The sequence below is a fragment of the Gymnoscopelus braueri genome (genome assembly GCF_963280865.1).
Source record: "Gymnoscopelus braueri genome assembly, chromosome: 13".
Classification (NCBI taxonomy): domain Eukaryota; kingdom Metazoa; phylum Chordata; class Actinopteri; order Myctophiformes; family Myctophidae; genus Gymnoscopelus; species Gymnoscopelus braueri.
The window spans coordinates 3368279-3393057 of NC_137615.1; the positions used below are offsets into that span (position 1 = coordinate 3368279).

At 40.6% G+C, this 24779-nt stretch overlaps 2 protein-coding genes across 3 annotated transcripts in view; one reads left to right on the forward strand and one right to left on the reverse strand.

Annotated features, from left to right (window-relative positions):
- The first annotated feature begins 364 nt into the window (after positions 1-364).
- mettl22 (methyltransferase 22, Kin17 lysine) lies at positions 365-24728 on the forward strand. Its single transcript, XM_080446178.1, has 11 exons — positions 365-522; positions 1846-2023; positions 4378-4529; positions 5556-5596; positions 8989-9133; positions 16660-16731; positions 17172-17225; positions 18309-18389; positions 20346-20448; positions 21688-21856; positions 23466-24728. The coding sequence occupies exons 1-11, from the start codon at positions 417-419 to the stop codon at positions 23511-23513; spliced, it is 1149 nt and encodes a 382-aa protein (XP_080302304.1). The 5' UTR covers positions 365-416; the 3' UTR covers positions 23514-24728.
- The window catches only part of LOC308097978 (stonustoxin subunit beta-like), a gene marked incomplete at both ends in the record, with an annotated part of 149034 nt that continues 135324 nt past the window's right edge, over positions 11070-24779 (reverse strand). Inside the window, one exon of one of the 2 annotated variants that reach the window (XM_080446171.1) lies at positions 11070-11690. In XM_080446171.1, coding sequence (XP_080302297.1) covers positions 11070-11690 — 621 coding nt within the window. Of the gene's footprint in view, positions 12750-24779 lie in introns of those variants that run through there. The other variant, XM_080446170.1, reaches the window with a different exon arrangement.

The window sequence follows — 24779 nt, forward strand, 5'->3', positions numbered from 1 at the left end:
ATTAGGATTAGGAATAGACATAGTCATAGTCTAGAGGTTAGGTGTAGGGGTTAGGTTAGGATTAGGAATAGACATAATCTAGAGGTTAGGTGTAGGGGTTAGGTTAGATTAGGATTAGGAATAGACATAGTCTAGAGGTTAGGTTTAGGGGGTTGGGATTAGAGTTAAGCCTGATTTATATTTAATTGCATGGCGGTGTCACACATTGGAAATAGCAGATCTGCAACACCTCAACAGGTTGCAGTGAGACGTCGTGAGCTTGTAGATCTGCTATTTAAAAAAAATATTTTTTTTATTATATATATATAAAAATGTAATTCTAAAAGTGTGTGTGTGTGTCTCCAGGCATTGTCTCCAGGCATTGAGGATCACACCACCACATCAGTAGCTGTCGTTGAGGTGATGTGGGAGGAGCCATGGACCGCATCACCTTCCACTATGACACCGTTCTGTCAGACGTTCACCTGCTGCTGCCCAACGTACGCCACCTTATGGCCCGCCTCAACCGCGTAGGACAGCCAGGTGTGTGTGTGTGTGTGTATAAACTCGCCTTATGGTACGCCTCAACCGCGTAGGACAGCCAGGTGTGTGTGTGTGTGTGTGTATAAACTCGCCTTATGGTACGCCTCAACCGCGTAGGACAGCCAGGTGTGTGTGTGTATAAACTCGCCTTATGGTACGCCTCAACCGTGTCCTCTCCGTTTGAGAACTTCCATTCCAAGTATTTCTTCTTTTTTTTTTTTTATCCCTCGATTTTGTAACCCTTTTTTCACCGGTGCCAATTTGCTAAGTGATCCTGGGCGCTACACTCCCCCCACCAGCCTAGGGAGGCCAGGGCCGAGCTCATGCCTACTTCAATGCATGAGAGCCAACAGACCTTCTTGTCACCTGACAGGGGGGAGTTTCCCCGGTAGGACGTAGCGCATGGAAGGAACACGTTATTCCAACCAGTTCCTTTCCCCTCCATCAGGCGCCCCGGCTGACCAGAGGGAGGCATTATAGCGACCAGGATTACTACATATTTTTGTGAGGGTATTAACTATCCTAGGAGACACGGGGAGAACATGCAAACTCCAAATTCCAAGTATTTCTTATAGACCAATTATTTGTTTACCAACATTGAGACTGGACGCACAGGTGATTGTTTCACACAATCAATTCTCAACCTGTTGTTTCGGGGTAATAATTCCTTTTTAACAGGTCGTTCATGAAAGTCCTTGCGGTCTTGTTTCCAATGAGAACCTGTGAGCAATTGGGGTTAAGAGTCTTGCTCAGGGACAAATTTCATATCATCGGCGCATATGCTGGGATAGCCTGGAATCGAACCTGGGGCAACCAGGGCCTCTGGTTCCCTAGGCGGGCTCACTAACCACTCAGCTATGGCCGCCCACAATGCGCTGGTTTCAGTACACCCCAACCCCCTCTTGTGTTGTTGGCTAGTGAGGCGCGTCCTAGCGAGACTTGACAGAATGGGTTTCATTTGCAACCAGTATGACTCTTTCAACCAGTGTGACGTCGTCTGTTAAGGGGTCTATAATACTGTTGTTATTCAGTGTAATGCACCAACCTCACAGAGACAGCATTTATACTGTTGTTATTCAGTGTAATGCACCAACCTCACAGAGACAGCATTTCCTGCGTGTGCAAGTAATGTTATAAGTTTCTGCTTCCATAGCAACGTAACATCTAGAAAGCTTTGTCAAAGAAACACATTTTAGTATAACAATAACATTTCATGTTGTACTTGTAGTAAAAACATGATTTAGAACGTGTTTATTTTATTTTTTTAAAATGTTTTATTCATATTATGAATAATTTTTTTTTTCTTTTTGCAATTGTCCTCAGTCTTTGTTTCCAAGTTCAAGCTCATTCCCACTACTCTCGGGGAAGATTTACACGGTGACACACAGGAAGACGGTGGGAGGGAAGATGAGAAAGGGAGCACGCTGGTGGCAGAGGAGGAAGTGGACGGAACTGTGCAGCCAATCCTAGACGAGGATGGGGACCTGGAGGTGACACGAAGGTACGTTCAACCAACCAATAACCAACTAACCCTCATACATCTGGCCACAGATGGTTTGGTACAGCACTGGTTCTCAAAGTGGGGTCTGGGGACCCCCAGGGGTCCTTGAGGGGCTTTAAACCACTTTACACCTAGAGACATCAGCTATTTGAAAATAGCTGATGCCAGTCATGTGACACATTGTGAACCTGTAAGTATGATATTTTACACATTGTTTAAAGGAGAGATCCAGTCATTTTAGGTGTTTGCTTTGATGTGTCGCTAATCACTCACCAACATACATTAGGGGTGTCACGATACGCCTAATCCACGATTCGATTCGACTTTCGATTTTAAGGTTACAATTCGATTCGATTTTCGATATGATATATATTTTTAAACGTCCTTTTTTTCAGCTTTGAGGGCTATATGATCATTAATTTAGGCTATTGTCTTGATTTGTAAAGAAAAACACATGTTTCTCAATAAGTCCCTTTTATTTGAATAATATCAAATGAGAATAAGAATAACAAAAAGGGTTTTATGCCCTTACAACAACTGTCATTTTCAGATTCTTCTTTAAGATGAGTTAACAACAACATTCTTGTGAAGCTCTATAACTAAATAAAATCTAAATACAAAGTTGAACATGTAAGAAAAAAGGATCCAAAGACAACTGTTATTTGGCTACATGTTCTTAAACATCTTAAAGTATGTTCACATTGTTTGAACAAGTAAGAGCTTTAACAAACAAGAAATGTGAATAATAAGCTAAGCCAGGGGTCTTCAACAGGTTTTTTTTTTTTTTACCTTAACCCCATCCTTTTTCTGAGGTGAACTTTAGCCAAAAATAGCAGATCTACAAGCTCACAACGCCTCGCGCTGTGAGGCGTTGTGAGCTTGTAGATCGGCTATTTTTGGCCGAGAGGTATAGGTGTAGAGCGGGAAATAGAGAAGACAGAGCAACTATCAATGTGGAGCATAATTGACAAACGGTAGCCGTTTTGTCTACAACGCGTCGGGTGCCCTCATAATTCACTGGGAAGCCCAAATATTGCCAGACTTTTGACTTAAAGGAAGCGGGAGGGTTTTCCAATTCTTCCGTTTGTGTATCATCATTACCATCGCTGGCTTCAGCAGTGGCCATGGTGAAATGTAAAGTAGTATTACAGACGCAACGCTACAGCCGTCTCTCTCTCTGACTCTCCTCCAAACTCCTCTGCGGTGTGCAGTGTGCACTGTGTGTGGGTTTGTCCTGTCGTCTTTTTTTTCCTCCCCCGTCGTAAGCACGCATGCGCGATGCACGGAAAAACACAACAGCGACTCCAGAATGGCTTCACCCGGATGTGCAATCGGATGTGCGCATGCGCGGGAGTATTTTTTTTAACCCTTGAATCGCGATACGGCTTTTGATTTCACTGTATCGTACGTCATTTTCGGTTCGATTTCGATACGTATCGAGTATCGTGACACCCCTAACATACATGGGGCAGTTGACTTTTTTCATAGAAGCCCCTGTTGTCCATTGTGGAGACCCCTCCCACAGGCAGAATGGAGTAATGTGTATAAACGAAAATCGCCTATTTTAGCAGCTCCAAAGTTCTTTTTTTCCCACTAACCCTCATTATGCAGTGTACTGACACTCAAACATGCACTGAATGTCCCTTATGAGCTGCCGTTCATGCAGAACGACGTGGAAGCTAGTCCTCGGTGTTGCCAGATTCTGTGAGAGAAACAAGCAACCAACTCCATGTCAACTAAGGATAATTCCTTTAACAGGTCCGTTCATGAAAGTCCCTACGGTCTTGTTTCCAATGAGGGCCTGTGAGCAATTAGGGGTTAAGAGTCTTGCTCAGGGACAAATTTCATATCATCGACACATTTGCTGGCCTGGCCTGGAATCGTACCTGGGGCAACCAGGGCCTCTGGCTCCCTAGCCACTCAGCTATGGCTGCCCTAAACTGCCCCTGGTATGTTGGTGAGTGATTAGCGACACATCAAAGCAAACACCTAAAATGACTGGATCTCTCCTTTAACAGTTTGGAAACATTTTAACAACACAAATTTTGTATGGGGGTCCCTGACACAAAATATTTTCAGATGGGGGTCTGCGGCCAAATGCATATTCATTTGGGGGTCCTTGACATGAAAATATCTGAGAACCTCTCTGTGTGTGTGTGTGTGTGTGTGTGTGTGTGTGTGTGTGTGTGTGTGTGTGTGTGTGTGTGTGTGTGTGTGTGTGTGTGTGTGTGTGTGTGTGTGTGTGTGTGTGTGTGTGTGTGTGTGTGTGTGTGTGTGCGTGTGTTCGTTCTGCATGATTAAAAATGTTACCTTGAAAAACAGAAGTCAGAGGGAATGCTGTTATTCTCCATCAGGCCCAGACAGAACGTCCAGACAGAGAGGGTCAGCAGAACCCAGGTGTGTCCTACCATCCTCAGCCAATCAACAGCCACTTACGATGAAGAAGACGATGATGAAGAGCAGGACGATGAAGACCACCAGTACCTCAAAGATGTCATAAGGATCGGTCGGTAAAGCCTGATTCATACTTTAGTTTTTCAGTGTGTGACACCAGAAAGAAATGTTCCCAAAAAAGTTTTCAACAGAAGTTCAGAATTATATTCCATACATTTTACAAACTTATGGTGAAAGTAGCACATTTATTATAGCTCACAACACATGCAGATCGGCTGATGTCACTATTAAATAGGACTTAAAGTGATAGTTCACCCCCAAAATGACTTCTTTTTCCTATGGATTAGTTCGTTAGTCACTCCATGGAGACTTGAATTCATGGATATTTTTCAGTTTTATGTCTCATTCCTAAGACAATAATTTGATGACCGGCAGCGGTTCCGGTAGGAGACACAAAGAGTCTCCTTTGTGTCTCCTACCGGAACCGCTGCCTACCGGTCCGCTGGTCATCAGATTATTGGCTTATAGGAATGAGACAAAAAACCAAAAATATCCATGAATTCAAGTCCCCATTGAAAAAAAGTATTTTGTCTCTTTTGGGGTCTGGAGCTTGGGAACCACTAAGACTCCACAATGTGTAGTTTATAGTCTTGACCCAGGGACAGCCAGTAAACCGTGGTTGTAAACATCTAGTGACCTGCCAGGGTGGGTGTGATTGTGAAGATGTAAAGGTCACTTATTCTATGAAGGATCTTGAGCATGCAGGGTGTGTGTGAATACAGAGAAACCCTGAATTGCATCATATCTGTGCCAGATTATCAATGGACACTTTTCACAGACATAACAGGGTAAACACAGCTACAGCTAACCACATTAATAGTGTGCAAGCTTTTATGTTTCAGCGTGCCAGTTATCAAGCCTTTACAATGAATATGTTGACTGTTGTCACAGTGCTTGCAGTTTGGCGTACCTAAATATACAGACATATTATTAATTTAATTAGCTGCAGCTCAGCTGTCTTTACCCTGGCATGACGTGTCTGTGTTAATGTGTTATGGACTGTATGTGGGTGTATGTTTGCATAGGGTAATAATGTGTTTAATAATGTGCTTAATGTACATTTCCAAACGATTTACAGAGCACACCATGGCCACTACTCTGGAAGATGTGGGCAAACAGGTTAGTCTCACCTTCTCCCTGTGATGTTACATTATATTATATATATATTATATGTTACATTCACATCAACATCTCTCCCTGTGATGTTACATTCACATCAACATCTTCTCCCTGTGATGTTACATTCACATCAACATCTCTCCCTGTGATGTTACATTCACATCAACATCTTCTCCCTGTGATGTTATATTCACATCAACACCTTCTCCCTGTGATGTTACATTCACATCAACATCTTCTCCCTGTGATGTTATATTCACATCAACATCTCTCCCTGTGATGTTACATTCACATCAACATCTCTCCCTGTGATGTTACATTCACATCAACATCTTCTCCCTGTGATGTTATATTCACATCAACATCTTCTCCCTGTGATGTTATATTCACATCAACACCTTCTCCCTGTGATGTTACATTCACATCAACATCTTCTCCCTGTGATGTTATATTCACATCAACATCTTCTCCCTGTGATGTTACATTCACATCAACACCTTCTCCCTGTGATGTTACATTCACATCAACATCTTCTCCCTGTGATGTTATATTCACATCAACACCTTCTCCCTGTGATGTTACATTCACATCAACATCTTCTCCCTGTGATGTTATATTCACATCAACATCTTCTCCCTGTGATGTTACATTCACATCAACATCTTCTCCCTGTGATGTTATATTCACATCAACATCTCTCCCTGTGATGTTACATTCACATCAACATCTTCTCCCTGTGATGTTATATTCACATCAACACCTTCTCCCTGTGATGTTACATTCACATCAACATCTCTCCCTGTGATGTTACATTCACATCAACATCCCAGACATATTGATGACAACAGAATTGCATAATAGCACTGGACATCAGAACACACAGTCCACGGCACTCACCACATTCCTGTTTGTTTGACATAAATAGGAGTAGGCCCTAGCCTAGGCCCTGAGTCGGTGGGCGCTAGCTTGCCACCATTGGGGTGTGAATGTGGGAAAAGTGAGGACGCTGGCGTCGACTGTTCACCGCTTCACCTCCCAATGTCCCCCCCCCCCCCCCCCCGTATGAATGAATGAATGAATAAGGCGCTTTGAGTAAGTTTGAGTACTTAGAAAAGCGCCATAAAAATGCAATTCATTATTATTATTATTATTATTATTAGGCCCTGATGCACATATCGATTTTTGTATCAATATCAACAAGCAACGTACATTTTTATGTTGACATTTCACGTTTATATTGAAAAGTGGAAAAAAAAAGTTCTAAAATTGCAAAATGTTTGTGTTTGTCTGTTGATATTCACTCTAAAGTTGATTGATACGTGTATCAGGGCCTTCAAATACAATCTGTAGATTAGAATATAGATACCACGGGTGTGACGTCACAACAGTTAGACTTTGTCTCCTGTGATGAGGCAACAGTCTGATATCACTGATGAATGAATCCTTGCTATCTGTGTTTTAATCTGCAGCTCATTTAGTTAAACATTAAGCTTGAATTACGAAGTGTCACAACTGTCCAGATCAAGAAGTGAGTGATAGGACAAGTGCCATCAAGACGGCTAGCTTGTGTGAGTGCTAGAGAGAGTCTAGAGCATTGGTTCTCAAAGTGGGGTCCAGGAACCCCCCAGGGGTCCTTGGGGGGTACGTGGGGGTCCACAGCAAAATTAGTTATTAAAAGCATCACAATCATTTGAACCCCTTTATCCATATTTTATACTTTGGTTATTCAAAAATAGCAGATCTACAAGCTCATAGCGTGGCACTTAAAAAATAGTGATTTTTTTTTTGCTAATCTTTGAATATATACATTTTTTTAAGTGAACATTTGTAACTCAGATCTTTGCTTCTGGGGTCCCCTGGAACAAAATATTTTGAGATGGGGGTCTGCGGCCAAATATATTAAAAAAGTGTGAGAACCACTGCTCTAGAGTGATAACGCTCCTCTTCTACTGAATGTTGTTTCAAGCCGTCGTCAGTTTTCCGGTTGACATTTGACAGTTAAAAACTAACAGTGCAGCATTTAACCACTCTGTCAGTACACTGTCATTCATGTCACTCTGTCAGTACACTGTCATTCATGTCACTCTGTCAGTACTCTGTCATTCATGTCACTCTGTCAGTACACTGTCATTCATGTCACTCTGTCAGTACACTGTCATTCATGTCACTCTGTCAGTACACTGTCATTCATGTCACTCTGTCAGTACACTGTCATTCATGTCACTCTGTCAGTACGCTGTCATTCATGTCAACTCTGTCAGTACGCTGTCATTCATGTCACTCTGTCAGTACACTGTCATTCATGTCACTCTGTCAGTACACTGTCATTCATGTCACTCTGTCAGTACACTGTCATTCATGTCACTCTGTCAGTACACTGTCATTCATGTCACTCTGTCAGTACGCTGTCATTCATGTCAACTCTGTCAGTACGCTGTCATTCATGTCACTCTGTCAGTACTCTGTCATTCATGTCACTCTGTCAGTACACTGTCATTCATGTCACTCTGTCAGTACACTGTCATTCATGTCACTCTGTCAGTACACTGTCATTCATGTCACTCTGTCAGTACACTGTCATTCATGTCACTCTGTCAGTACACTGTCATTCATGTCACTCTGTCAGTACACTGTCATTCATGTCACTCTGTCAGTACACTGTCATTCATGTCACTCTGTCAGTACGCTGTCATTCATGTCAACTCTGTCAGTACGCTGTCATTCATGTCATCTCTGACGGTAATTGACCCTTTAAGACCGAGAACGCATGATCTGTCATTTTAGATTTTAACCACTTTAACCATTATCTTATTCTTTGGCTATTAAAAAATAGCAGATCTACAAGCTCATACAAGCCTGTAGATCTGCAATTTTTTTTGAAAAATCGTGAAAGTTTGTGCATTTCTTTGAATATATATAATTTAAATAGCAAACATTTATAACTCAAACCTTTGCTTCTGGGGGATTGAACAAATGTCTGATAAATCCCAACTTATATCAGTGATTCTCAAACTTTTTTCATGTCAAGGACCCCCAAAATAATAGGTATTTGTCCCCCCCCCCATCTCAGAATACGTTGTTCCAGGGACCCCCACCAGAAGCAAAGATTTGAGTTAAAAATTTATATATATTCAAAGATTTGCACAAAATCTTCCATGATTTTTCTAAAATAGTAGATCTACAAGCTCATAGCGCGGCACTCGGTGCCGCGCTATGAGCTTGTAGATCTGCTATTTTCTAATAGCCAAAGGAATGTAAAAATGATACACAGATGCATTCCTGGATTAATGACCGCCTGCTTTCAGACAACTTGTTGAACGTAATGTCGTTATTTTTTTACACTGCATTATTCCCTCATCTTCCCTCCCTCCTCCCCTCCTGCTATTGGTCAGGTGTGGCGCGGGGCGTTCCTATTGGCCGACTACATCCTCTCTCAGTTGGCCACGTTCAGAGGGGCCACGGTGCTGGAGCTGGGGGCCGGAACGGGCCTGACCAGCGTCGTCATGGCAACTCTGGCCAAAACAGTTTACTGCACAGGTAAACGGTTCGATGCCCGCCGCCGTGTCACAGGGTGGAAGAGAGATTTATTTTATTTAAGCGCCGTTTGATCACAAGACCGTGACTTAATTATATCTATACCTCCAGAAAACACTCTCACTTAACCCTTTAAGACATTGATTGCCTAGATCGAGTTAACTCGTTTTTAGGGAAAAAAATAATTTTCAATTAATTTTTTTTAATTTCTTTTTTTTTAATTTGACCCAAAGACCAAGGAGATATGATTTGTCGAAGATCTAGACTCCCATCCACTTCCTTGTTAACTTAAAACTTTAAAATTTTGTATCTCAGCTCCTGAGTACTTTTTTTTTTCAATGTAAAAACCCTGGCATGAAAATGCAAAAAATCTGAAATAATTCTGGCAATCAATGTGTTAAGACCGGGAACGCATCTGTGTGTCACTTTAACTCATTCACTGCCTCTGAAGTACCGGTAATTGACGTAATTATTCCCGTTTACCAATACTGCCACTGATGTAAAAAAAAAATCATTTTTTCATTTTTTTCATCTTTAAAAGAAATTAATTTTTTTAAATTTTTTCAATTTTTTCAAATTTCAAATTTGACCCAAAGACCAAGAAGATATGATTTTTCGAAGATCTAGACTCCCATCCACTTCCTTGTTAACTTAAAACGTAAAAAATCTGTATCTCAGCTCCTGAGTACTTTTTTTTTTCAATGAAAAATCTCTGGCAGTGGGCAAACGCGGCCAGCAATAAGTGTGGCAGTGAATGAGTTAAGATGTCTTTGGCTATGAAAAAATAGCAGATCTACAAGCTCATAGTGCGGCAGTCTTCGGCTATTAAAAAATAGCAGATCTACAAGCTCATAGTGCGGCACCGAGTGCCGCGCTATGAGCTTGTAGATCTGCTATTTTTGAAAAAAAAGAAATTGTGAAAATGTGTGCAAATCTTTGAATATAATATGATAATAATATACATTTTTAACTCAAATATTTGCTTCTGGTGGGGGTCCCTGGAACAACATATTTTGAGATGGGGGTCCGTGGACAAATACATATCATTTTGGGGGTCCATGACATGAACAAAGTTTGAGAACCACTGATATTATACATAGCAACATACTGTAGGTTTTTTAAAAAAAAACTGTTTTGGATTTAGAAGACAGTATGCGTTCCCGGTCTTAATGGGTTAATGTTATAGTGAGAGGCTGGACAGACTGAAGTGGAAGTGAATTTGCACAAAGAGAGAGCACAAGTTATCATTAGATTTGACTTTATTAAAGATTTAACATGACATTTGATTTGATTTGAATATTGTATTAGAATTTTTTTTTTTAAACAGCCCAATTACATTTAAAATACTTTGTCTAAAAGGTCTGTCCCAAGTCCTTGTGGTCTTGTTTCCATTGAGGTCCTTGGTATTCAATTCATAGTCATATATATTGGCACCAACAAATCAATCAAATTTCAACACAAAAAATACTGGAAAAAAATACTGGCAAAAAAATTAAAATAATGACATGACATGTTATGTATGACATTCAATCTCACCACCACCAGGCTACGGCACAGTTAATGATGTGTCATTATCAGTTTGTGATCTTCAACTCAGTCATCACAGCGGCAAAAAAAAATATATATATATATAATAATTTATAAAGAACAATCACAGTCATTATTTTTACGTACTGTAGTTTTAACTGAAATCCCTGTGTTACTAAACAACAGAGTACATCCTCAAGAGTATTACTGCTTTTAAACAAAATGGATTTTCACAATTTTTGCCATAATATGCTATATAAGAAAAGAAAATCTGAGAAAGACTCAGTTGTCTTTTCAGTTGCCACAAGCTGCTATAGCAACCAGTAACTGTCCCACAATGAACGTAATAACATGTCTTGTGAGGTGTTTCTTTCTTTCTTTTTTCTTTTTTAAAGTAAAACAAAACAGTGATTTACTTGAGGTCACACAACTCAGCAGTGCCTCCAGATAAATATGGAAGCCAAAATCGAGCATAGAGGTTGTGTGTGAACGTGGTGTGGACTGTGTGGAGGAGAGTCATGGTGTCAGACACACTGTAGAAGGACAGAGTACCTGCACTGTGGTCCAGGTACACTCCTACTCTGGAGGACACACGGCCTGGGATGTTAGTTACAATGCCTCTGTGTCTGAAAGTATAACCTTGTTTGGTACACTGTAAAGACCACGATTTATCATTGGATCCAAATGCACATTCAAGACCAAACCCTGTTCTGCGGATATCTTTATATGAGACTGCTATAAGAACACAACCACTCCACTCTACCTCCCAGTAACAGCGTCCAGTCAGACTCTCTATACTCAGAACCTGAGGATATACAGTGAATCTCTCTGGGTGATCAGGATATGATTGTGGTTTGCCCATCATTGTTACTTTTCTGTTCCCTTTAGACAGAGACAGGAGTTGATGAGCTGTGTTTGGATCCAGTGTGATTGGACGTGAATATTGTAAGAAGTCAGCTCTGGTCTTGGGTTCTGGTGGTGTTGGCAGTAAAACATCCACTCTGTTCACTGTCTCTGAGACGTTTGTCCCTTCCTCTGTAAGAATGTCCTCTAGTCTGTCTCTCATCTTGGACACGGCCACAGTCCCATCTTCAAAGTATCTCAGAGGACGGACATTGCTGCTGACTGGGTGTGTAGATTCACTGATCCTTGAGAGGGAGGAGGTGTAACGCTGTAGAAAATGGATGTGATCCTCTGTGAGCGAGAGCTGCTCCAGCTCAGCATGTCTCCTCCTCAGGTCAGTGACCTCCTGCTCCACACGCCTCCTCAGTTCTTCAGCAAGACTCACTTCACGTTCCTGCTGCTCTCTGATCAGCTCCCTCACCTCAGATCGTCTTCTCTCCATGGGAGGGATGAACTCAGTAAAGATGGTGTCACTGTCCTCCACTGCTCTGTCAGCACAGTGGTTGATGGACTCCACCTCCTGGTGAAGCACCTTCAGGTAATTCTCTCTCTCCTGGATTCTCTGTTGGATGTTCTGCTGACTCGTATCGAGCTCTTTCTGTCTCTCAGTACGTTCTGCTGCAGCCGAGGTCGTATCGTGACCTTTGTGTTCTTCCACAGAGCACAGAGAGCAGATACACTGCTGATCGGTACGACAGAAAAGCTCATTCACCTTGTTGTGATGAGAGCAGATGTTCTCCTGAAGCTCGCTGGAGGCTTTGACCAGCTTGTGTTTCTTAAAGGCAGGAGACTGATAGTGAGGCTGGAGGTGAGTGTCACAGTAAGAGACCAGACACTGAAGACAAGTCTTCACAGCTTTCAGTCTCCTCCCAGTGCAGAAATCACAGGCCACATCTCCAGTTCCAGCGTAGCAGTGATCAGGAGGAACATCTTGGAGTCCTGTCTTCTTCAGGCTCTCCACCACATCAGCCAACATGGTGTTTTTCTTCAGAACAGGTCTTGGGATGAAGGTGTGTCTGCACTGTGGACAGCTGAACCTCCCTCTCTGATCATCCTGGTTCCAGAATCCCTCGATACACCTCCTGCAGTAGCTGTGTCCACAGGGAACAGTCACTGGATCCTTCAGTAGATCCAGACAGATAGAACAACACAACTGATCCTGATCCACTCCAACTCCCTGCTGCGCCATTTTAGTACCACTGTCTGTCTGTCTGACCGACTGACTGACTGACTGACTGACTGACGTTTAATTTCCTCAGAGGTCACATGAGATGAGAGATCCTTTCTGATTGGTTCGTAAAGACAAGCCACACTGAACCTTGTCTCTTGTATTCTGCTGATAAGAAAGGGCTTGGCAGGAATCAGTTGACACTCAGGTGAGATTCAAAGTCCACAACCTGCACAGATACTCTACAGCCGCGCCCCCATAGAGGCACATACAAACACTCTTTTACTGAACAATATCACTTTATGTTCTGGAGCCTTGAGCAAAATAAATAAGTACACACTCACGCACAGCCCATACACAACTACACATCCCATACATTATATCTACAGCCGCGCCCCTATGGAGGCACATACAAACACACAAGCCCTTAATTCCACTTTTACTGAACAACATCACTTCATGTTCAAGGTTACTTTATTTTGTCTCCCGTGGGAGAAATTTGTCTTGGACACACAGACCAGAAGCATAAACAATACCATACAGTAGAAGACAGAGACAAAAATAAAAACAAAATGTAAGGCTTACAGTGACACGTACAATCCGTTTAGACCTAGTCATCACCCCCATCATAATAAATGATAGCCACCTCAACCAGCATATAATGCAATAAGACCAACACCTTAGCACACCTCAAAACCTTCTGCCCCGCCGTCTGCCCTCCATAAGGACATCATTGAGGAGTGTAATTGACAGAGGGACAAAGGAGTACTTGTACCTACAGTATTATAGTTGAACGCATGGGTCCCGTACATCCTACCTGACGGCAGTAACCTATACTCAGTGTGTAGTACATGAGAGCGGTCAGACACTGTTCTGGAGCCTTGAGTGAAATAAATAACTACACACACAGCCCATACACAACTACACAACCCATACATGATATCAGTGGTTCTCCATCTTTTCAGGCCACAACCCCCCAAAATAATCATATATGAGCTGGGGACCCCACTACCCTGACAAGCACTTGGAATTGTAGGAGTTGAGGCATTATATTTAGTTTGACTCGGTTCCACAGGTAAATATTGTGAAAATAGCAGATCATCTATTTTCATAGGAGACATTAATCCAGGGACAGAACAGGGCGGTTACGTACTGTAGCTTAAAGTAGGTAAAGATGGCTAAATAGTGAGTTTCATTTTTTAGCATGGACATAGAATATCACAATTATTAATGCTTCAAGGAAGGGGTGAGCAGGCCAGGCCAGGGTGAGGGAGTGCTTAAAGTGTGTCTGTGTGCTTCAAGCCTTTCTAACCCACTGGGTGGAAAACAGTGTTTGTGTGCATTTTCTAATGTACTATTGTGTTTTGTTTTATAGTTGTCACTGAGAGGACAATAAATGGCCCAACACACACACACACTCACACACACACACACACACACACACAGTGAGACACAGTGGCCCTCATTTATCAACGCAGTGCAGACCAAATAATGGCCGTACGGCGAGATCACCGCAACTTTCGGCATTTATCAATATATCCTGACGTTGGCTTCATCCTACCGTACGCTGAAATCTCACGTCTGGTCGATAGCAGTTGTTGACTTTGGCTGCGCACGTTTATTCCATTCTAGACCTGCGGAGCAGCATTGTCTGACTGTCTGACAGGCATCTGGACACATAATCCACTCCTAAATGTATATCTACACTAATAAAATAAATAATCCCTGTGAAAATATAACATTTTATAAAGTAATTTAAACAAACTGCTTTAACAGTCATTCGGTTAAGCTTGCAGATCTGGCTGCATTGGCTATTTTAAAACAGCAGATCTGCAAGCTCACAACGGGTCGCATCGCGACGCGTTGTGAGCTTGTAGATCTGCTATTTTCAAAATATACGAGCGCTTCCGCGAGCGCATTCTCGGGACTCCCGACCATCTTTTCATGGACAGTGAGGTGTACAAACTTACAGTAGCTTGTCCTATGGTATGGAGTTATGTCATAGAGAGTTATGAAGACTACAACCTGGCTGGGTTAAGGATATAAACCCGACGCTCCAATCTCTTATTAACGTGGCGGCACGGAATCACTGCAGCCTGCCCGAGTCTGACTGCTTTATTTTAGTGTAACTCGAACGCGCACTGCTCGGTATGGGGTAAATAAATTAATATGCAAACGCATTCCATTCATGGCGATGTGATTGGTATCATAATATGTCATTCATGTAGGCTACAAGCCTACGTGACAAAGATTGTATCGCTACGGATTACATGAAAGACACAGTTGGGCGTGTGTCTGTGTGTCTGTGAGTGTGTGAGTGAGTGAGTGAGTGAGAGGCGTGTGCGTGACTTGACAGGCAGCGAGGCGAGGCGAGACGGCGAAACGGCGAAACTCTTTCTTTTTTTGGTTCTTCATGTCGTAAAATCGGGGTGTTTCCAGAATATTTAAGGGCGTGTTATTTAAATGACGCTCGGTTTCAGCCGTGACATTTATCAAGGCTGCGACCCAATGTACGCTAGGATCGCCTGTATAGGATTCGTTGATAAATGTGACTTCGACGTTGGTGTACGGCCGAATATATGGAAAAATATACGCCGGTTTATACTTTCCGTTGATAAATGAGGGCCAGTGTCCTCCTCAGTATGCGTTATGCACACTCCTCCTAACAGACAGTGAGTTGTGTATTCCTGATAAGGGACTCTTTAATTGGACCGAGGCTACAGAGCACACAGACGTTTTGCCGTTAACTCATTAAGACCGGGGACGCATCTGTGTCATTTTAGATTTCTTTGGCTATTTCTTTTTAATCGTGAACATTTTTGCAAATCTTTGAATATATATATTTTTTAAAGGGAACATTTGTAACTCAAATCTTTGCTTCATGGGGGTCCCTGGAACAAAACATTTTGAGATGGGGGTCAACGGCCAAATACATATCATTTTGGGGGTCCTTGACATGAAAAGGTTTGAGAACCACTGATTATAGCAACATACGTTTATAATACGTTAATAATATATATATATATATATATATATATATATATATATATATATATATATATATATATATATATATATAAAAAAAAAAATATATATATATATATATATATATATATATATATATACAAATCTTAAAAAAATAAAAATAATAATAATATATATATATATATATATATATATATATATATATATATATATATATATATATATATATATATATATATATATATATATATATATTATTATTATTTTTATTCTTTTAAGATTTGCACACATTTTTATGATTTTTCAAAAATAGCAGATATACAAGCTCATAGAGCTTGTATATCTGCTATTTTTGAATAGCCAAAATAAATGTAAAAATGACAGATTCTTCCCGGTCTAAATGTGTTAAGGTGATTAATGTGTGATACTCAGGACACAGCAGCATTCATTAGAGTGAAGCTGTAACATTTATGTAATTCCCTCCTGTTTCCACCAGGAGGACAACTTTGGAAAGTAGTGTTTTTTTCTATAACACTTTTACGTGCGTATCCCATGGGGGTTTAATGTCCTTAAACTTTTTGAGTTGTTGTGCTTTAAAACTCCTAATAAAAATCTGATCAAATCAAATCCTCTCTCGTGGTCTGCATCCAAGACAACAGCGTTGGATGACATGGAGCGAGGTTCCGTTTCACGTATCTCACCTATCTCACGCCTCTCTGTTTTCAGTCTGTTATTAAGTTAGCGGGGGAGGCACTTGGGTATAATGGAGAACATAAACGCTTCACTGAGACCATTACCATCCATTTGTTTTGAGCAAATGACTTAAGGCAATGAGAGGTACACCGAGAACCAGAGTTAAATTTGATAACCGTAGCCTACTAGAAAACTCAGGTATAAACATGTATTGTTTCCATGTAATCTCAATGGTCCCGTTCTTCTGTTGCAGATGTTGGAGAGGATCTTCTCAGCATGTGTCAGCAGAACGTCACGTTAAATAGACATCTGACAGAGCCTGCAGGTAATACAAAATTATTGGTATCAAAATGTACTTAAAGTACCTAAAGTAAAAGTACTAAAATGTTTGAAAATGGCTCACAACGTGTCACGATGCGACGCGTTGTGTGCTTGTAGATCTGCTATTTTCAAATAGCCTAGGTATAAAATAGGGCTAAAGTGGTTAATGTATGTTTTATAATATAATAGTTTATATCTGCAAAGGAACTAGTAACTAAAGTTTTCAAATAATTGTAGTGGAATAAAAGTACAATATTTGCCTCAGAGATGTAGTGGAGTAGAAGTAAAAGTATAGACAATACTCCAGCAAAGTAAAAGTGTCTAGATATTGTACTTAAGTACAGGACTTGAGTGAATGCACTACACCACTGCATGAGAATGACAACACAGTGAAGAATACGACGTTGTTGTTTAGTTTTTTATCTTATCTGGTCTGTTCAACAGGTGGTGAAGTCAGGGTGAGGCAACTAGACTGGCTCCAACATGACCTTTGTACAGGTAAGATTACTCTCTCTCTCTCCAATCACTCACACATACGATACCACGCCCATAAAACGCACATACACACACATGCAAGCACGCCGTTATCGGGAGGCTTCTAGGGGCCGAGCCGTGTGTGTGTGTGTGTGTGTGTGTGTGTGTGTGTGTGTGTGTGTGTGTGTGTGTGTGTGTGTGTGTGTGTGTGTGTGTGTGTGTGTGTGTGTGTGTGTGTGTGTGTGTGTGTGTGTGTGTGTGTGTGTGTGTGTGTCTAAGCCTACTGTTTTTTTCTTTATACTGCATTTTTGATTGCCGTTTTTTATATTTTATTCTTGTACCTCACTATATGTCCACACTCACTCCAGGGGGCCACGTTGCATATTGTTGCTGTCGGGTAGAAACCTCTTATCTCCATATTTTAACTGTTAAACGTAAATTAATGCCCTACTTCGTCATTCTAGTATGTCACACAAAAGTAGCTAAAAATAGCAGATCTACAAGCTCAAAACGTGTCGCATCGCGACACATTTTGAGCTTGTAGATCTGCTATTTTTTTACATTTTGGAATTGGAATCCTGAATAATTTTTTTATTGGAATCCTGAAAAGTAACATTTGTATTTAATTTCAAATGCATTTAGTTAAACTTATGTTAACTTTATGAACTTAAATACAAAGACATTGGACATAAAAAAAAGTCATTAAGCTACTGTACTAATATAGACTGAAGTAATTAAAGTGGGTCATGTTTGCATGTGTGGAATTGTAAACAGCTGAAATCAATAATATATCAGTATTCTGATATTAACCTGCTCTGTCTACGGCATAAAGCTGCACTTTGTGTACAGTTCTGTGTGTCGATGTGTTTTATTTTTATGTGAGGAAAAACTGAAAGAAATTCAAGGTGAATGGGCCTTATGTTTCTGCACAAGAACCATTCATTCATTTTCTGAATGTTTACAAATGTTTTGTTTGATTTTTTTTATTACATTTTATTTATTTATTGCCTCATCCTTGAATATGACGTCTAATTGAAGAGGAAAGGGTGTCAGCAGTCTCTTTACTTGATAAACATATGATTATATTTGTTGTTGGTTCATTGTCAGACGCTGATGTGGAATTCAGCTGGACGGAGGAGGAAGTGGCTGATCTCCATGACAACACTAGGTTCATCCTGGCAGCGGACGGTATGACCTTTGACCTCAGCTCATACGTGTAGTTTAGCACTGTCAGCTTTGATTGATTACCTTATCAGTCAGTAATGTGATCAGCACAAAGGTACAGTCAGACATTTAGGCTAAAAGGAGAACATATAAAAGTCCTGGGGACTTGTTTTCATTGTGGTCAGTGGTGGAAAAAAAACTAACCCTCTTTTTTTACTTAAGTAAAAGTATCAATACTGCAATGCAGAAATACTCTGTTACAAGTAAAGGTCTGGAATTAAACATTTACTTGAGTAAAAGTACAAAAGTATTGGCATCAAACTGTACTTAAAGTACCAAAAGTAGAAGGTACTCATTATGCAGAATGTCCCATATCACAATTTTTCAAATGCGTAGATCTGCTATTTTCAAATGACCGAAATGTATATAGGGTTGAAGTGGTTAATGTATGTTATGTAATAATAATCTAAATCTACAAAGTAACTAGTAACTAAAGTTTTCAAATAATTGTAGTGGAGTAAAAAGTACAATATTTGCCTCTGAGATGTAGTGGAGTAGAAGTAAAAGTACTGAAAATTGGGGAAAAATTGCTTAAGTACAGTACTTGAGTAAATGTACTTAGTTACTTTACACCACTGACTGTGGTCCTACATGTCAGGAAAGGGAAGAAGAATAGAGATTGAAATAAATAACAAATGTTCAAATGTTAGTACAGATATATACTGTACTGTTATATACAGGCAGGTCACATAACTAAGCATGTTCATGAGTATGGTAATGGTAGTTATTAAAGAAAAGCATATATACTGTATGAACATGAGGTTAGCAATAGCAGGTGCAGCAATTCTTTTGTGCAAATAGTCTATATTGAAAATGTTTGAGAATCACTGCTAGAGCCGTACACATCTTCTTCATTGGGGTCCCTGGCATATCTTTTCAAATGGGGGTGTGAAAGCAGACTCTGGATGGGGCACCCATAACACAATAATAATGAGACAGACACAAATTCAGTTTCCAAAGTATAAGAGAGTTTAAAGTATTAATACAGTGGAGTGAACATACACCTCTCAATGGGACATGCATGCGGACTCAATTGAAGAAGCAATGGCCAGCACAGACTTAAATAGGCTTCTCCCAGAGCCACCCATTCAGGGTGAAGTGTGTCAACCCAAACCAGCAGCATAGAAAAGGTATTGTTTCATGTTGTTTGATGTCTTGCAGGCGAGCCACACCTCTAGGTGCAATGGCTCTGTATAATGAATTCAGGGGTATGCAAACTAGTAGTCACAGGACCCTAGTCTACTGGGATCTCTACTATGACAGAAATTATACTAATAATGACTATACATATATGTTTTAGAGTTTTCTTAAATGGATAATATTACACATTTTCAAATTGCCTTGGCAGGGGTCCGCGGGCTAATAAGTGTCAATTTGGGGGTCCTTGACATGAAAAGGCTTGAGAACCACTGCAATTGTAAACCAGTAAAATAGCACAGCAGGTCCACAAGTTAAGTGAAACTTGGTGAAAACCCTCCTAGGTTTGACAGTCCAAGTTAGTACAAGGAGGCTATTTTAGAGGCACAGAGCGGTCTTCCTTTATGTTGGATAACTTTCCTTTATATGGATGACTTTCCTTTATGTGGATTACTTTCCTTTATGTGGATTACTTTCCTTTATCATCATTTAGCTGGGGACCCCCTGGAACTCCCTCAAGGACCCCTGTTGGTCCCCGGAGAACCACTGCACTATTGAAAACAAATTCACATACATTTCTGCTAATTTACCTATTGCCCACTAGGTGGCAGCACAGCCTCAGTGAATGACCCCAGAGTACAGTACAGTGCTTCTCAGTCAGACTCTGGAGAATGACTGTGAATCACAATGATGGTAGAAATACATGAGTTGTGATGTGTTTTCAACAGCTGTCATTCCTTTAACACATCATGAATGTTATGATCTGTTTCTTTTTGCCTCCAGTTTGCTATGATGATGAGCTGACAGACGCGTTTTTCCGAACCTTCTACAGACTCTGCAGTAACTTCCAGCATCCCTGCACTACCTACCTGTCTATAGAGAAGAGGTAAAAATATACCCTATGTACTACCTACCTGTCTATAGAGAAGAGGTAAAAATATACCCTATGTACTACCTACCTGTCTATAGAGAAGAGGTAAAAATATACCCTATGTACTACCTACCTGTCTATAGAGAAGAGGTAAAAATATACCCTATGTACCACCTACCTGTCTATAGAGAAGAGGTAAAAAATATACCCTATGTACTACCTACCTGTCTATAGAGAAGAGGTAAAAAAATACCCTATGTACTACCTACCTGTCTATAGAGAAGAGGTAAAAATATACCTTATGTACTACCTACCTGTCTATAGAGAAGAGGTGAGATCAGGGGTGTAAAGTAACTAAGTACATTTACTCAAGTACTGTACAATTTTGAGGTATTTTTGGACGGTGAAACAAATCCTGCGCTGTGATTGGCCAAAAATGTACCCCGCCTAACCCTGCACCGTGATTGGCCAATCACAGTCTATTCAGGACTGTGATTGGCCAGTGTCACATGACACATGTGCATAGCCCTATATAAGAAACCATAACTTTAAAAAAAACATAAATTTGTTTTTTTTAAGTTATGGTTTCTTCCATCATAAAGAGTGTTTCAATAAATGTATTTATTTTTTGTACATGATTGGTTGACTCCATTCCGTATTGTGATTAGCTAGCAAGACACCGCCCACTTCACACAGGGTGTGATTTTTACTTTACTGGAGTATTTTTTTTATAATTTTCAGTACTTTTACTTTTACTCCATTTCCACTTATTTGAAAACTGTAATTACTAGTTACTTTGTAGATTTGGATTATTATCACAAAACATACATTACCCACTTCAGCCCTATATACAGTAGATCTTAGAGCTTGTAGATCTGCTATTTTCAATAGATTTGTATACATTTGTGAAATGAGACATTCTGCATAATGAGTACTTTCTACTTTTGGTACTTTAAGTACATTTTGATACCAGTACTTTTACTCAAGTACATTTTGAATTCCGGACTTTGACTTGTATTTCTACATTGCAGTATTGATACTTTTACTTAAGTAAAAAAAATGTAGTACTTCTCACAGGTAGGTAGTAGGTAGGTAGTAGAATATTAAATGAAAGTCAAATGTAAATCACTGCAGGCCACAGGCCACTGAAACGTGGTGCTCCTAACATTAAGAGACTTTTTTAAGGTCCAGCTTTTTAATGATCATTATCAACACATAATGTGCTTTCCCTTCTCTCCTCGTACCTCCCACTAGGCTGAACTTCACCCTGAGACACATGGACATATCCTGTGAGGCCTACGACCACTTCCACCGCTCTCTGTCCCAGATGCAGACCATGGAGAACGGACGGATCAGCTTCCATGTGGAGAAGCTCCCCACCACCTTCCCCCAGTACCTGCACTATGAACGCATAGAGCAACTGGTGAGACATAACCTCATATACAGTATTATACAGTACCTGCACTATGAACGCATAGAGCAACTGGTGAGACATAAGCTCATATACAGTATTATACAGTACCTGCACTATGAACGCATAGAGCAACTGGTGAGACAGTCACAAGCTCATATATATAGTATATACAAAAAAGAGAGAAAAAAAAGAGACTTTTTTTTAATGGCAATAATACATATTCATTTGATTCATCAAATGATATCTTTCAAACCTGATGCACTAAGATAGGGATTAGAAGTTTTGAGGTGATAGAATAGATTGTATGTGCCAGTGGCCACTAGATGGAGCTAAAGTATTAGTATTAAAACGATAGGTAGCACATTGGTTGTGTGTCAAGTTAGGACCACTCTCAAATACAAGACAATTAGACTATAATATTTTTGTATTTGTATTATTGCATGTCAAATGGGCAGCAGGTTAATAGCACATTGCATATCTTGCTGTCGGGCAAGAAAATGAAGGAGAAAAAAAAACATGTTTTTAAAACAACACAACACTGACTCATCAAAGTTGGTCTGGTGACTTTATACATTGTCAGATACTTGAATGTGTGAATTGAATTTAATAGGTTTTATTTGGCAAAACATGTAAAACAGCACAATTACATTTAAATTCTTTGTCTAAAAGGTCCGTCCAAAAAAGTCCTTGCGGTCCTGTTTCCATTGAGTTCCTTGGTATTCAATTCATAGTCATATATAGTAGCACCAAAAAGTTCACCTATTATATTATCATCACTTTTACATACAGCTCAAGTGGAGTTAGGAGGTTTTTGACCATTTATGTGGAGAATGATGGGTTTTGTCCATCATTGAGTACAATGACCAAGTCAGACGAAAAAATTATAATAACCTTTGTTGGAGTTAGGAGGTATGACAGACAGTCAGAAGTGCTTTTTAATACTTTTGGTTCAATATCTTTAAAACCCACACACAGACGTAAAGGGTGTTCAATAGCCCTGATTTGTTAAAGAGAAATGAAAAAATACAGCGACAACATTTATTCCATACCCAGTGGTGGAAAGTAACTAAGCACATTTACCTAAGTACTGTACTTAAGTACAATTATGAGGTATTTGTACTTTACTTGAGTATTTACAATTTCCAATACTTTTACTTCTACTCCACTACATCTCAGAGGCAAATATTGTACTTTTTACTCCACTACAATTATTTGAAAACTTTAGTTACTAGTTACTTTGTAGATTATGATTATTATTACAGAACACACATTAACCACTTCAGCCCTATATACATTTCAGCCATTTGAAAGTAGCCGATCTACAAGCTCACAATGCGTCGTGAGCTTGTAGATCTGCTATTTTCAAAAGATTTTTATACATTTGAAAACTTGAAACAGGACATTCTGCATAATGACTACTTTTATTTTTGGTACTTTAAGTACATTCTGATGCCAATACTTTTGCACTCTTACTCAAGTAAATTTGTTATCCCGGACTTTTACTTACTGTAACAGAGTATTTTCTACATTGCAGTATTGATACTTTTACTTAAGTAAAACATGTGAGTACTTTTTACACCACTGTCCATGCCCATGACTGCTCTGTCTCTGTTTCCAGGAGCTGTGGAAGGTAACGGCCACGCCTCTGCATCTGAAGCAGGTGTGACCTGTTCCTGTGTTCGGCCTTCATCCTGAGACAGACTTGAGCTGTGAGCCCACCTGGTTCAGCTGGCTGGTAGTACTGGTGGGCCGGGGTGGTGGTCCTCACGTCAGCCCCCCACCCCACATGGGCTCCTCCTGTTCGCTGGCACCCATTGAACCTACACTACAGTACAGCTGGCGCTTAGACAGCCATTGATTCACTATGAAGGGAAAGTCGTAACGAACGTGGTGAGATAGTGGAGTATTAATGAGACAGATGATCACTACAGTGGTTTAGAGCAGTTGGTTTTCAACCTTTTTCGCGTCAAGGACCCCCAAATTGACACATATTAGCCCAGGGACCCCCATTTGAAAAGATATGCCAGGGACTCAACCATATAGATTTTCTTGGGGCTCCCAATCTACACAGTAGTATCCTCATCAGTGTTCATTTAACTAACGGGTCCATTTGGTTCCATGTGTACACTCTCAGAGTTACAGACACACAAGGTTCAATTTGGTTCCTAACTATTAATTTGTCTGGGGACCCCCTGGAACCCCCTCAAGGACCACTGGTGGTCCCCGGACCACTGGTTGAGAACCACTGGTTTAGAGTTTGACCACTCTCCTTATGAGCAGTCGTAGGCTTAAAGGGATAGTTCACCCCCAAAATGACTTTTTTTTCCTATCGATTAGTCACCCCATGGCACCTGATTGGGATGCTATCAATGCATTGAATGGGACATTATCACCTTTTATCAGACCACTGAATGGGCGAAGTAGGCGACATACTGACCTACCCGCCTTTCATCAGACCATTCATTGGGTGTTATCAGGACATACTGACCCACCGACGGAGATGACTTATATATAAAGTTAAGTTTCGGTTTCTGTTTGGGACCATGACGGAGGCGTGCAGTCTCCAGCGAACTGGAGCCACGTGAGGGACCACCGAGCGAGCTAAATCGAGCGAGTTGCCGTGCCGAACGTTGTGACGTTCGCTTGAGCCTTCTCAGCGCCGTCCGAGTTATGTACCGATAGAGTTATGTACCGATAGGCACAGAATGGTAAATCATGTTGTGGGGACTGCTCTGCCTCCGCGTAGGTCAGTATGTCGCCTACTTCGCCCATTCAATGGTCTGATAAAATGTGATAATGTCCCATTCAATGCATTGATAGCATTCGAAGCCGGTACGTTTTTAGTTTTTGTCTCATTCCTAAGCCAATAATTTGATGACCAGCGGACCGGTTGGCAGCGGTTCCGGTAGGAGACACAAAGGAGACTCTTTGT